The sequence below is a fragment of the Somniosus microcephalus genome, chromosome 33 (genome assembly GCF_052327205.1).
Source record: "Somniosus microcephalus isolate GS21.2 chromosome 33, FLI_Smic_1.0, whole genome shotgun sequence".
NCBI classification, from domain to species: domain Eukaryota; kingdom Metazoa; phylum Chordata; class Chondrichthyes; order Squaliformes; family Somniosidae; genus Somniosus; species Somniosus microcephalus.
In genome coordinates, this window is record NC_141019.1 from 33388894 (window position 1) to 33404280 (window position 15387).

Genomic DNA, 15387 nt, shown 5'->3' on the forward strand with positions numbered 1-15387 from the left:
TCAACGAAGGCCATGAGGTTGATATGAAGAGGCCTGATCCCACATGGGTACCATGCATGACTCTGCAATGGAGGGAACCTCATCACCCGGTGAAAGCTGTGCGCCCTGTACAGCTTATGCCTCCTTTCCAGAAGTGATGACGGTGTTGCTCTTACAAACATAGCAGCTGTCACTTCCCTTTATACACGACTCCACTGCAGACTGCCTCACCTGGCAAGACCTTTCCTGGGGTGGCTTGGAAGTATCAGACAGCATGAAAGCTCCATGCTGCGGTAACCTTCACTGCTATGGGCAGTGGTCCCCGTCCCAGATGTCATGTGCAGGTCATCGTGCAGCAGATTACACAACTTGATTGCCACCTCCACTTCACAAGACAGACAGGCTAAGAAAGTCGTCTCCGACATGTCCAGATCAGATTGGAGAGGACTATATATGCAGTAGGTGCACACATAGCACCAGAGATGTCTTTGCACCTGCATGTGATGTTCCATCATGAAGTGGCTCTCCTTGGCCAGAGTTTACAGCAGTCTGGGAGTAGACACACCAGAGTCTCAGCCATCCAAACTTGCTGGGTGACATTTGCAGTGCTGTAGCTATTTGCCAGTTTAAATACAAGTGTAGCATACAAAGAGGAATGATCATGCAAAAAAGGCAGCATCAGGGAGCCAAATGCAAAACGATCAATGCAGAATTCTCCCAGGCAAAGAAAGGCTAAATTCAAAATGCACGATACTGGTTTATAGAAATTTCTGTAGGTCAGTGAGGCCAGTGGATGGCAGTGGCGTGGCCTCACAAAAATCTGACATGTTGAGATTTGGCCCCTTTAATGCTACAGTGTATGCTTGCACACGAGGGAACACACCTGCACCGCACACTATAGGGTAAATAAAATTTAGCTTGACTGTTATTGTAATCAGGCGCGAGATGTAATTTGAGTTGGGGCAGACCAAGGTGGCAGTGAAGAACTGCTGTTGCATTGCTGGGTCCTGATGCAAGGCTGTGGGCAATGATGATGGCGGTCTGTTTGCCCAGGGTAATGGCACCAATGTGCAAGACCAGCTGCACATTCAGGAAGTGAAACCCCTTTTTGTTCCTAAAAGCAGTGACACTGGGGATAGAGACCTTTATGGCGACAATAATGCTGTACTTTGGGGCAATGCAGCCAGATGGTAAAAGTGGAAGGCTCTTGTGATTCTGCTCGTTTTCGATGGGTCGGGCAAACATGTCTATGATCTGCACAATGCCACTGCGCGCAGCAGGTTGAGACACTTCCTGCTCTGAAGAACCCAGGAGCATAAAAATGCACGCCAACAGTGACCTTGATAGAAAAAGGACACGGGTTGGAAAGAGAAGTCAGACGTGTGCATCCAGCAGCAAAGACTTATGCGAGTGTGAACATGCAGCAGGCAGAGAGATTACATGTTGGCAGTTTGCTTGGCATTTGTTCTTGCAGCTGGGCAAACAGACTGCAATGGCAGCAATACACAATTCTCTGGTAAAATGGGAACATGTTTGTGCATTTGGCATGGCAACATTTTAAAATGAAGCAACATGTGAGCAGGACTTACCTTGGTAACCTTCCCAAGACCAGCAAATCATTTCCTCACCTTCTCCCAGGTGAGACAGCATTCACTCAGTCACCTCCACCCAGACTGTTCTGGTACTGTTCTTCACTGGAAAGTGGCCCTCGCCTCCAAAATGGCCCATCCTTCTTCTCAGGACCTCTTCCAGCATCACTTCCAGAGATGCCTCATGAAATGGAGTTGCTCTAGCATTTGCGCTTGCTGCGGCCATTCCTTCCCCTCTTCTGGAGCAGGGCAAGCAGCAGCCCTTGAAGAACTGCTGGCACTGGCTACCCTACCCTTGGCTACTGGATGCATCCAGCATTGCATGCGCTGTTAACCACGAGCATAGGAAATTTATTTAAATGAGCTGGCCTCACATCATAGCATGACGTTAGCTCACTACATCAAAGGCGCACAGTGCACCAAGAAAAAACAGCCCCGGTGCCTTTGCACAGGGACTAGATTATCAGCCCCATATCACTACTGAACAGCCTCAGATAGGTCTGTCAGTCTGGGTTTCTGAAGAACTATCATGAGAAAAGATTAGTGAATCAATAAATAAATAAACCCATGACTTTTGGTCCTCATTTGCGTTCCTCCTACCTGCTGATCCTCTACAACATCGTTTAGTATCTTCTTCTCCTGCTTCAGGTAAGCAGCGACAACCTTTGCCAATAGAACAGGGTCCTCTCCATAATAAGCCTAATGAAAGAGAAGCCAAAGCATTAACGTACTACCTGCAACACGGAGAAGCTCTACCGTGAGGATTGTAGGTTCCGCCTTGTCATCATAGAATTATACAGCACAGAAGGCGGCCATTTGGCCCGTCATGCCTGTGCCGGCTCTTTGAAAGAGGTATTAAATTAGCCCCACTCCCCCGCTCTTTCCCCATGGCTCTGCAAATTTTTCCCCTTCAAGTATTTATCCAATTCCCCCTTTTGAAAGTTACTATTGAATCTGCTTCCACCGCCCTTTCAGGCAGCGCGTTCCAGATCACAACAACTGGACAGGTCACGTTAATATTTCTATATCCTTTCATTTAAATTGTAGCTAGGCCACGACATTGGATTTTATTTTATGTTTAAAATAGAAGCCATGGCTGCTGTTTCAGTTAAGTTTCCAAAGCGAAAAGGCATTAGTTAATAGCACAGGAATTCTCTCTGGTCTGTGACATTTGATGACTTGTTGATGGGTAATGTTTTGTGGGGGGTGGAGATGGAGAGAAGTTGGATGCAATAAACACCTCAAAACAGCAAGGAGAGCTTTACATTTTGCAACCACTGGGAGTTATAAAAAGAATTGATGTTGTTTACAGGGCTGTTGAGAGAGAGAGAGAGAGAGAGAGAGAGTTTGGGCTTGCTTCAAAGGCACTTGCCAATTGCGATAGATCTGCTGTTTTTGGATATCAGAAGTCGCCTGGACCTGGTATAATTCCTGCAGCTTTGCGCTATATATTTAGTTCATTTAGCCAAACCGGAATTACTACAGCGATGTGGAACTCCAGGATACTGAAGCACCCATAAGAACAGAAAATGCTGGAACTACTCAGCAGGTCAGGCAGCATCTGTGGAGAGAGAAACAGAGTTAACGGTTCAGGTCGATAACCTTTCATCCGAACTGGAAATAGTTAAAACACGTAGCAGATTTTAAGCAAGTGCAGGGGCAGGGAAAGGGGGGAGGGGAGGTCTGTGATAGGCAGGAGTGATTAAATGACAAAAGGTATGATAGTACAAAACAAAAGAAGATGGTAATGGGACAAGTAAAGAAATAAAAGATGGGTCTAGAAGAGGTGTAAATGGGAATGGCAGAATCATCAACAGCTGTCATCTGACAAAATAGGGGCAGAGGTTATGGTCCGAAATTGTTGAACTTTGTTGAGTCCGGAAGGCTGTAAAGTGCCTAATTGAAAGAGGTGCTGTTCCTCGAGCTTATGCTGAGCTTCGCTGGAACAGTGCAAGAGGCCGAGGACAGGGAGATCAGAGTGAGAGTGGAGCGGAGAATTAAAGTGACAAGCGACCGGAAGCTCGGGGTCACGCTTACGAAGTGATCAGAGGTGTTCCACAAAGCGGTCACCCAATCTGTGTTTGGTCTCCCCTATGTAGAGGAGACTGCATCGTGAGCAGCGAATACAGTATACTAGATTTGCATGCAGTACAAGTAAATCGTTGTTTCACCTGGAAGGAGTGTTTGGGGCCCTGGACAGCAGGAAGGAAGGAGACACTAGTATGGAAGGCAGCATCATTCAGACGATATGTGTCGGTGCAGGCTCGATGGGCCGAAATGGCCTCTATCTGCACTGTAGATTCTGTGATTCTGTGATGCCACCTTCCAATACGTCTTCCTTTTTCCTCAACCGAGGAGTCCCCTCTACCGTGGTTGACATGGTCCTCGACCGTGTCCGTTCCATTTCCCGCACTTCTGCTCTCACCCCTTCCCCTCCCTCACAGAACCACGATAGGCTTCCACCTTTCACCCCACCAGCCTCCACATTCAAGGATCATCCACCACCATTTCCGCCACCTCCAGCATGATCCCACCACCAAACACATCTTCCCCTCCCCTTTTAGCATTCCGAAGGGACCGCTCCCTCCACGACACCCTGGTCCACTCCTCTATCACCCCCAATGCCCCTTCCCCTGGCACCTTCCCGTGCAGGAGATGCATCACCTGCCCTTTTACCTCCTCCCTTCCCACTGTCCACTTTACCAAACACTCTTCCAGGTGAAACTGCGATTTACTTGTACTTCTTGCAATCTAGTATACTGTATTCGCTGCTCACGATGCGGTCTCCTCTACAATGGGGAGACCAAATGCAGATTGGGTGACCGCTTTGCGGAACACCTCCATTCAGTCCGTAAGCGTGACCCCGAGCTTCCAGTCGCCGGTCACTTTAATTCTCCACTCCAACTCTGACCTCTCTGTCCTCGGCCTCTTACACAGCTCCAACGAAGCTCAACGTAAGCTCGAGGAACAGCACCTCATCTTTCGATTAAACACTTTACAGCCTGCTGGACTCAACATACGAGTTCAACAATTTCAGACCATAACCTCTGCCCCTATTTTGTCAGATGGCAGCTGTTGATGATTCTGCCATTCCCATTTACACCTCTTCTAGACCTATCTTTTGTTTCTTTGCTGGCCCTATTACCATCTCCTTTTGCTTTGTACAATCATACCTTTTGTCATTTAATCACTCCTGTCTTCCACCCTATCACAGACCTTCTCTTTTGTTCTTTCCTCCTCTCCCCTTGCCCCTACTTAAAATCTGTTCCATCTCTAACTTTTTCCAGTTCTGACGAAGGGTCATCGACCTGAAATGTTAACTTTGTTTCTCTCTCCACAGATGCTGCCTGACCTGCCGAGAGTTTCCAGCATTTTCTGTTTTTATTTCAGATTACCAGCATCCGCAGTATTTTGCTTTTGTACTGAAGCACCCATGTTCTTTAATCCAAGATCCAATTAAAGGACGAGGAATTTGGAAAACCTTGGTTTCAGAAATGATTGGAGAGAGTCACATTATGGTATTGCTAGTTTTATCCGATTTGCTTCAATGTCTATTTCTTTCTTGCAATAAACAATTTGGCATTTAGCCTTAAATATAGGATCGATCATCATAGTACTTTCCTACCTATTGGAATGGTCAGGAGAGTTTGATGGGAATTCCAAACTGCAGCCGCATTTCCCCGTCCTTTCTACCCCGTACAAAGCCCAGGCAACCCAATCCTTGCGCTTCTATGGCTTTCTCGCTGCTTTATCCTGTTTGAATTGCACAGGTTCGAAGCTTTGACAAGAGCTGTTCTTAGCGCTGCTGCCTCATACTTCGATCCAAAATGAGAACACCAAGATCTGTTAGCATCAGCAATTTGAGATATATGCAGCTTAATGGGTACAAGGACAATGTTCTTGTTGAGCTGCACAGCCAAGCAGCGCGCTGGAGCTCCCACGCAGGCCACTCACAGACTTTTCAATGTAACTAACCACGCATACGCCAAAAATTGAATGCAGCCAGTTAAAGGGCCTGTGCATGGAAAAAAAATTACAGGGAGCATTGTACAGGGGTATAAACTTTATATGTGGCTCTTGAAGCGGTGACCTCAACTGAGTGTTGAGACAGACTGGAATTGCAACGCGGGCGATGCAGCTTTTGATGCATTTTATATTTAAGATTCAGCGGTGGATAGGAGGGCATGGATGTCACATACTGTGCCACAGATTGGTAGGATATGGATTTGTGCCTATAATTCCCTGCACAGTTTGGGGGAGGGGGGAAAAGGAGAGAAGAGACAGCCCACCTGAATCAAGCACAATGCCCTCCCATCAAGTGAGGCTCCATGCCAGCAGGTCTACTCCTCATTTATTCCACAGAGAAGACAGAGGTAATTCCAGAACATTACTTCAAAATAAAGCAGGTCAGTAGGGCCTAACTTAAATTTATAAGATGTTACAAAGAATTTACTCAAAAGGGTGTTAATTGTTTGGAATGATCCACCAGATAAACTAGTAGGGACAAAGACAAAGACATTCGGGCTTTGAAAATGCAGTTGGATGCCCGAGAATGCTCCTTTACACATAATCTCTTAAACAGAGTGTTTCACACAGTTACTTTGAAATGCAGTGACTTATGTAGGCAAACGCCGCAGCTATATTGCGCACAGCAAGATTCAAACAGCAATGAGCAGCTAATATGTTTTTGGTGGCCTTTGATTGAAAGAGGAATGCTGGCTGGGACACTGGGCGAAATCCCTGTTCTTCAAATAGTGCCGCAGGATCCTTAACATCCACCTGATGGGGGTCTCCATTTAACATTTCATTCAAAAGGCGGTACCTTGGAACAATGCAACACTCCCAACGGTACTGCACTGGAATACCAGCCCAGATTACATGCTCAAGCACTGAAGTGAGGCGTTTGGAGAAAAAAAAAATGGTTCTCTTTTGCGCTTCCTTCACTTACTTCTTCTGTGACTCAGAAATGAGTTCTCTATGAAGCTGTGGCTTCGATAACCACTGTGGGCAGAGCTGAAAACACCAGCAATCTGTCCAAACTGGAACTACCAACAGCCAGTTTGAAAGCAACTTTCAAATCTAAATCAGATCTTTTATTTTCCCTCTCATGTAGCCAACAATGCCAGACACGTGATATTTCAGTGTAGTCTTTGTTAGAGAGGTGAACCAATGACAGCAACTAAAAGATGTGGTAAAATACAACAACATGTATTTATATAGCGCCTTTAACGTAGTAAAACGGCACTTCACAGGAGCGTTACAAAACAAAATTTGACACTGAGCCACATAAGGAGATATTAGGGCAGGTGATCAAAGGCTTGGTCAAAGAGGTAGGTTTTAAGGAGCATCTTAAAGGAGGAAAGAGAGGTAGAGAGGTGGAGAGGTTTAGGGAGGGAATTCCAGAGCTTAAGGTGGTGGAGCGATTAAAATCAGGGATGCTCAAGAGGCCAGAATTAGAGGAGCGCAGATATCTTGGAGTGTAGTGGGGCTGGAGGAGGTTACATGGATAGGGAGAGGGGGGGGCAAGGAGGCCATGGAGGGAGTTAAAAACAAGGATGAGAATTTTAAAAATCAAGGCGTTGCTTAACTGGGAGCCAATGTAGGTTAGCAAGCACAGGGGGGTGATGGGTGAACGGGACTTGGTGTGAGTTAGGACACGGGGCAGCAGAGTTTTGGATGACCTCAAGTGTACATAGGGTAGAATGTGGGAGGCCGGCCAGGAGTGCGTTGGAATAGTCGAGTCTAGAGGTAACAAAGGCATGGATGAGGGTTTCAGCAGCGGATGAGCTGAGGTAAGGGTGGAGACGGGCGATGTTACAGAGGTGGAAGTAGGCGGTCTTAGTGATGGCGTGGGTATGTGGTCGGGAGCTCATTTACAAGAAGTCTTTGTTTGAAGGGAACTAATGTGCACAAACACAAAATTATAAAATTGGCAAACCAGCATCCTCCTCCATTTTCAAATGCAAAGCAATCCCTCAGAGGAGATTTGGCACAAGGTCACGGAAGAATGATCTGGTAGAACACAGTGTAGAAAGCTAGCGATAACAGATACAGGTTTAATGTTTTTTTTTTTAAATCACGAGTTCCTGGACATGCCAGTTCAATATTTGATTACACAAGCTGACTGTTCTAACAGTCTATACTCCATACAAACCACGTGGTAGAATAGCAGCTCAGATGGGGTCATGTGATTAAATCACATTAGAATGTCCGTTTCCAAGAAGACTGCTGCATTGCTGCAATTAGAATGCAAACACCCTTTCCTCTCCCACAACGATTCACCTGCACACACAACAGTCTCCAATATATGTCACAAATATAGCATATCTAGGGGGGTGATAACGATGGGCTACTCAAGCTTGCTCTCAATCTCCAACATTATTTCGACACATTACTGCTTTTTAAACAGTCCACACTATGGTCGTCTCACACATAAAGCACATGTGCAGGGTGGAGTGGCACCAATGTTCAGTGCCATGGAGTAGGTCTTTTCACAGAGTTCCTGACCTGAGCTGCATTGGGTTGGGCGGGGGGAGGGAATTATGTGAGTGCATCATATTCCGAGCAGTCTTTAGTATCTCCCATTGGCCAACTTCCTTGCAACCTGAAGCAACGCTGATGGCATCAGTCACAGTGGAGACATGCAAAACCCAGAAATCCACAATCTAGGAGGTATCCCATTAAGTCAGGACCTGCTGAATACACAGCAATAACCAGAGACCAGGAAGGTCGCAGGTTCTCTCCCTCATCTGTGCTGTTCCTGATCACTATCCAGTGACCCCTGCTGAAACATACACGTAGGGGGGTGTCACACGAGGGCAGGTTTGGCTCAGCTCAGATTACTGCCCTCACATGGTTATATGGGAGTCGGGGAATTCACAGGTTGAGAAAAAGACTGTAGTTTAAACAAAAAAAAACCCCCACTAAAATCCATGACCTTTCTTTTGTACTTAATCAAAAATGTTTCAAAATTCACAATACTCACTTCCCATTTCTGATGAACGTCACTTCCTGTTTCAACAGCAATGAAATAGCAAATTCTCTGTTTCCCCAAACAAGTGTGTTTTACCCACGACAGAGATCAGACAATTTGACTTTTTTTTTTTTTTAATTTTTAAAAATAACATTTAGTTCATTCTGTACTGTCTGGTTCCTTTAGTTCCCTCAACCAGATCCATGGCGATCATATTGTCGGTTTCTATTATGAGTGTTGCTACTGGTCACTCAAACTTTTCTCATCATGCACCTATTCAGTACCAGGATCACTTTTGTCTCGGTTTCTTATTGGTCGTGCCCACTTTAAATCGCTTAAACTACCATTTTGAAAACAAAATAAAGAAGCTGGATGTTGCGGTGCGTCAGAACATTCTCCGTTCACCTATGGGACCGGAGTTTCAAACCAGCCAGACGGACAGGTAAAAGTCTCAGTCCCAGCCTCATGGCTGCAAGGACCCTCTTGTGAAATGACTTGAAGTAGCCTGGATCCATTTCCTAAACTGCATCTGAGCTTACAACACAAAAGCCCCATCATTAGGCACCAAAACAGCAGCTTAGAGGTCACAAGGATGGCTACGAGAAGAACAAAAGTGGTTTATTTAACTGTCTCTGTGCGTGTATTTTTATTTTGCTCATTGACCAGAAGGATATTACTGCTGGGGAATGAACACTTTCACGTGTCAACTTCAAGCATTCCATGATCATGTACAGCAGAACTCCCTCTACTCCACCAGGCAATGTGCCTCAGCCCCAACTTCAAAAAAGTGCTCTTTAATGCACCATTTACCATACTAGCCATCCTGTAGCCTGACAACTAGTGCAACCTTTGGGGCAATTTCGTGCTGCGAACCCACTACCCATGCCCACTAGGAACTGGGTTAAAACTGCCCAAATAGTTCATGTAGAACCATTACAGCCAGTTGACAGAGGAGACTTTCACCCCATCAGTCTGGGCTGGGTTTGAACCCAGACGATAAAGATCAGCGTCTAACCCAACGCACCACCCAGTCTCTGGGGGACCCTCTTCAAGGTGGCATTGATGCACATTATGGAGGTAGATTGAGCTCCATTCTTCAGCATAATCGGAAGGGAAAGTTAATCGAGACCACTCTCGTGCATCTTCTGGTGGCTGATCAGAGCAACACTGCCGGAGGCCTGGGAGCAGATTTGGTGCACAGCAAGAAAATAAGGCTGAGGATGTAAGTTTAAAACAAAATTGTGCAATACCTTCTGGAGTTTCCAGCATCCAGCTGCTAATAAAGACTGGCAAGTTAGCACAGGACCGACTACTGTAGTTGCACTTAATTCTCTCCTCCCACTTTCGCCCCTTCCCTCCTGGGGTCTAGTTCCATGTACCTCTGCTACCACATTCACCTATTCTTCATGGTCGAGTGTAGACAAGTATTGGCAGGCTATTCGAGATCACAGCAGAGCCTGACCTGGTTCTTGCAGGACCTCCAACAGGGGCCAGGAAAATAGCATTCGAAAGCACTAATCCTGTCTGAATTTGCCCATCCTTTGCCATGGGGCACTGCGGCCAATTAGAGCACCCCTACCAAAACTGAGGCAGGTTGTAGCACCCCTAAAATCAATACCAGCGGAGATCAGCTAACAACACAGACCAGAAGTCAAACCGGTGATCTTGCTGGTCTGTACGGTGCAACTACACGTTAAGACACTGAGCAATCAGGTGGGCTCCATGGCACTTCAAGTGGTTGCATAATCAGAAGCAAACAAACACACAGATCTTTTCATTCAGCCCTTACAGACACGTGTACTCATCTTTGCAGATGCAAGAAAACTATCTGCAAGATCACGTGATACATCAAGGGATGCCATCAATAATGTGCATCTTGCTGGAGAGTGCAGAATTGTGTGGAAGTGTAGAGTTGAGACTCCAACATCTGCCAGCGAGAGTGAGGAAACCATCAACGGGGAGAATCACATCTGGGCCGTCTCTGGCACCTTCCATTAGCCAGCTACAGGGCCGCAGCCTGGGAGCAGGCCTTGCATTCCGTTCTCTTGGCTGGAGGGGTCAGCCAAACAAACCGGATAAAAATGCAAAAACAACAAAAAAGGAACGCGGGTGGGAGAAGCTGACTCAACCATGTCCGTGAAAGAACAGTATCAGCTCCCCCAATCCCTCGGTTGGAACAGCCTCTAGATAACAGCCATACAGACCAAACAATGCCAGGTTCGATTCCCGTTCTGTGTGGAGTTAGCTGATCGCTGCCCAGGTGACAATCGGGGCACTACAATTGGCCTGGGAATAGGAAGAGAAAAAAAAAGTCAGTCAGTGTTTCGGCTCTTGGTTACCATCCAGCGACCACAGCTGGAAGATTGCGTGGGTTTCAGGCTGGGATAGGTTCAGTCTCAGCTGCGACGTGCTCTACCTGCCCCCTCCAGTCAAATAGCCAGTCAATATGCACTGTCTGAGTAACCATTCTTGGTATGAGAGCCCAGAACAAAAGTATTGGAGGACAACCAAGGTGAGTGGAAGTGCACCCCAGTGGAAATCAACACCTTCAAGAGGAGAGGGGATAAATGGTGAATAAATTGGAAAAAAGAAACACCACACAGGAATGGAAGAAAATCTACCTGCAGAAGTTAAAACGCATGGCTTCTTTCCTCGCACTGTAGCTCTAAACAATTCGCAGAAGACAGCAATGAGACAGCAGCCAGTTTGAATTACACAGTAAATGACAGTTGTAGAATTTAGGCTGTACAGTACCTGCATATTCTGCCTGTATCTCTTGAAATTGTGCTGAAATACAAACTGCTTCTCCTGCATAAAGCGGCTGTACTGGATGTTGATTTGGTCCAACAGATTTTGGTAGTGGATGGTGGCCAGTGAATAATTTGTTATAGCCTTATCCCTAGAAATATTAAAAAAAGGACATGTTTTGCACCATTTTAAAATTGCTGCACCCATCAACCATGCGGCTTCACTTTCTCCCCCCAATCTTTGGCTCCCTTCTTGTCATCCACCATCCCTCATGTAAGAACACGGGCAGGTGGGCAAGCAGTCACCTCTGCCAATGTTGCCCCTTCTGCTGTTTGTGAGCAGCTGGAGGCTATTTGCCTATCATGCCAAGATCTTGAACCGAGGTCCCATCACTTTGTAGCACAACAGGTTGCAGTTTGACAAGACTATGCTCCACCATCAGGACCTTTTGGAATAAGTTAGTAAAGATCATTGACTTGAGAATTTGCCCCCCACAATTCTCTTTGCTTCTCTTCACCTATCTCCTGTAGGTGGTAACTGGCAGCCTATCGATACTTCAGCCAAGACCCCACTCTTCACGGGAACCCAGGAAGCGAGTGATCGCTGCAACGACAGCATGCAGCTAGGTTGAATCTGCTGCTGCTGTCTGAACTCAAATGAGGAATGGCCACTTGGGTAAAAGGCCTGTGGCATTCACAGCACTGTACCCCAGCGTGCGTCAGCAGAATGGTGGACTCGGTCTTTCTACATTTTTTTAGCAGTGCAGTCAGCCAGGCATGTTCAGGCTAATAACCAGTTTTAACCACATTGTCAACAGACGTAGGATTTGCATAGCACACGTAAACAATGAGTCATTTACTATTTTTAGTAAGTGACTAAAGTATTTTCTATATTTATTGCCCGTAGATCTCCCAGGATGATAGGCGGTACTCTGACCGGCAGCCACATTCCGTATCTGGCTGCTACCAATAGCAGCCTAGGACCACTCATCCTCCAAGTTTCCCTGGGCTCAATTCTTCCCTAGGAGGGCCCAACAATGTGGGGAGAATCGGCAAGCACAGACCCGCATGCTAATGCCATCTGGTACCAATGTGCAGGCTCAAGAATGCTTTGTGCTGTTCTACAAAACTGCAGGCAGAAAATGTCAGAACATATCTAGATATCATCTCAGTAGTTCTTGGCCTCTTGTAATAAACTGCTGCAATATGTGCAGACACATGCATCGGTTCAGGCATGGCACCAGAGTCGTGGCAAGCAGGTTTGGAGCCATACTCTCGCTGGAGTTCCTCATTCCTGCCATGCTTTGAAAGGTCTGGTGTCTGACAGGAAAGGGGGGGGGGGGGGGATATCACTCTCTAACCTCGGCATCCCTCCTGAAGGCTGGATTCAGGTCACTAGGACCAGGTGGTCTGTGCACTTAGCCACATGCAAGAAATAGCTATTAGATTCAAAGATGGGTTTTAATTCTTAGAACAGAGACCGACAACATGCAGCCGGGAACAGATAGCATAAATGCCAGCAAGGTCGAATATCAAGCATCAAAAGACAAATAGAAGTGATAAGGGAATCGTAAAATGCAAAACATCACAGGGTGGGGAATAATAGACAAAAATGGAGCTGAAAAGTCATAAAATGTCCTTAAAGAAACATAACAAAACATTCCTCAGAAAGATAAGAGGGAGGCCTCGTCAGTCATGCAGAAAGGGACGGTGAGGGTTGCCTTCCCGCTTCACAATTGGACAATAGGATGGGGATCAAATGATTGACACCAGGTGATTACCAGCCCACCGAAATAACTATAAATATAGACGACCGAGAGAGGAAATCAGGCAGTCAGGGGCGAAGGCTTCCCCGAGGTGGCTACGGCCTAACACCTTGCTCAAGTTTAGCCTCTGAGGTGGCTGACGGCCTCACACCTCCAACAGCTTGAGAGATGACCCAACGGAAGTGACCACTGCAGCAGACTGCAAGAATCCACCCAATCCAAGACCACCCGACTGCCTCCCCGTCCGTCCGGTCGTGGCATTCCGATTCGGGAGTCGTAGATCGCATCCTACTGTCACGGGTTGTATGTCTATTATACTCAGCTTAAACCATATGTAATATCTGATTATGCTTTAAAACTGTAGCTCTTTAATAAAAGCCTTACAACTTCGAGAGCCCTGTTGGGTAATGTGTGTGTGAGCCTGTGATCCTAATCTTACACACAGAAATATTGGGGTTAATGTAGACCAGTATTGAAAGGAAAAGGATGCAGAATCTGGACTCCAGACTTGCAGCCAGAGATTCATCCCTTAGCTCTCAGCTTTATTCCAACTATGCTTTTATAGAAGTATCTGGTCTACATCAACTGTCTGAATTATTTGCTTTGGTTGAGCGAGGCCTGAGTCATTTGGATGTGATGTACATGCCAGTGATTTAACTAAGTGACAGTGGGTGAAGTGTTCCTGTAGCATACTGTGCCAAATGAGTCACAATAATTATCCATTTACAAGCTTCTTCTTGAGTTTGTTTGTGTCAATACAATTTCCATCTCAACCGCCAAACATCATCTAGACTAAAGTGCGAAAAGGACACCTTGCTCCTATACATCTGCCAAAGCTATGCTGCTCTGTAACCAAGTGCCCCACAATTTACTTCCTTCTCTCTGGGGAATTGCCCAAACCAGACTGACCAGCTAAGACTGCTAACTCCCAGGGTACTGGCTGCATTCTACCACCTTTCCAACTGCTAAAAGTCATGTTCTACACTGCACTTAAGATGATTTGCATGTGCCGCTATCTGATGCAATTTATTCCAACACACTCTTGGCCAGCTTCCCACGTTCTACCCTCCATAAACTTGAGATCATCCAAAACTCTGCTGCCCGTGTCCCAACTCGCACCCATCACCCCGTGCTCGCTGACCTACATTGGCTCCCGGTTAAGCAACGCCTCAATTTTAAAATTCTCATCCTTGTTTTCAAATCCCTCCATGGCCTCCTCGCCCCTCCCTGTATCTGTAATCTCCTCCAGCCCCCCACCCACCTCTACCTCTCTGTCCACCTTTAAGATGCTCCTTAAAACCTACCTCTGCCTGTCCTAATATCTCATGTGCTCAGTGTCACATTTTGTTGATAATCGCTCCTGCGAAGCGCCTTGGGGCCTTTTGCTACATTAAAAGTGCTGTATAAATACAAGTTGTTGTTGTATTCGAATTCAACCGGTTCAGATCAAAGTGGATCTTTAGCCCGTTTAAGCACAATCTTCCAGAAGGCCAATCCTACTGCCTTCCCGATGCAGCCTTTTGATGCCCACCTGAACAGGCAGGCTAGAAGTCAGTTTGTGCAGTTCAACTTAGAACAGCATCTCGGACAATGCAGCAATTCTTCAATACTGCACTGGAGTAGCAGCCTAGATCTGGAGCTCAAACCCTAGCATGGGACTCCGAGCCACGACGTCAAGAGCACAGCCCAACAATTGGGCCACATTTTTTTTTTTTTTTTTTTTTTTTTTTTTTTAAAACTCTCCCTTTTGGCAAATTGGGCCTCTCCATGTCAGCCACAGACAAGAGTTCCCTATCGCAAGTGTGCCTGAGCACAGGCCAGGCACATCTACACAAGAGGCAAACGAAGAAATAAATCAAAGGTGTCGTCACCCCTCCCAGCCAGCCTTCTAAAGGCACCGAAGAGGCATGGGGGAGATGCAGGTGAAGCATACAACACAGGAAAAGCAGCGTAGAGTTTACTTAAATAGAAATGGTTTCTGATTGAACATACCAGTCCTGAGTTTCAATCCAGTGAGCAAGATATGACCGGAGATCCATGGGAAAGTTTTCATCCTGGTACAGAACATCCAGCTGCTCCAAGTACTTCGTATCCTGTTGCATTAGGGTCTCCCACTGACTCATACTGCTGGGAAAAAAATGTTTGCATCAACCAAGGATCATCTTCATTGAATCATATACACGAGAGCGCTTGGCAGCACCATTAGTGCCTTCTTTTGGCTGGAAAAGTGTTTTTTTCGGCCTCGTCAGGACAAGTGACGTTAGTGCTGCGGAACAGTGGCACCCAATGTCAACATCACGCACACCCAGATAAGGTACAGCACAGGTTGAATA

At 46.4% G+C, this 15387-nt stretch overlaps 1 protein-coding gene across 3 annotated transcripts in view; it reads right to left on the reverse strand.

The window, feature by feature from the left end:
* LOC147097125 (signal transducer and activator of transcription 1-like) overlaps positions 1–15387 on the reverse strand; it is a 73082-nt gene that overhangs the window by 37862 nt on the left and 19833 nt on the right. Inside the window, exons 2-4 of one of the 3 annotated variants that reach the window (XM_085972987.1) lie at positions 15047–15178; positions 11296–11440; positions 2169–2267 (exon numbers count right to left, since the gene is read on the reverse strand). In XM_085972987.1, coding sequence (XP_085829113.1) covers positions 2169–2267; positions 11296–11440; positions 15047–15177 — 375 coding nt within the window. In that variant the 5' untranslated portion in view covers position 15178. Of the gene's footprint in view, positions 1–2168; positions 2268–11295; positions 11441–15046; positions 15182–15387 lie in introns of all 3 variants that reach the window. The other 2 variants (XM_085972988.1, XM_085972989.1) reach the window with 2 other exon arrangements.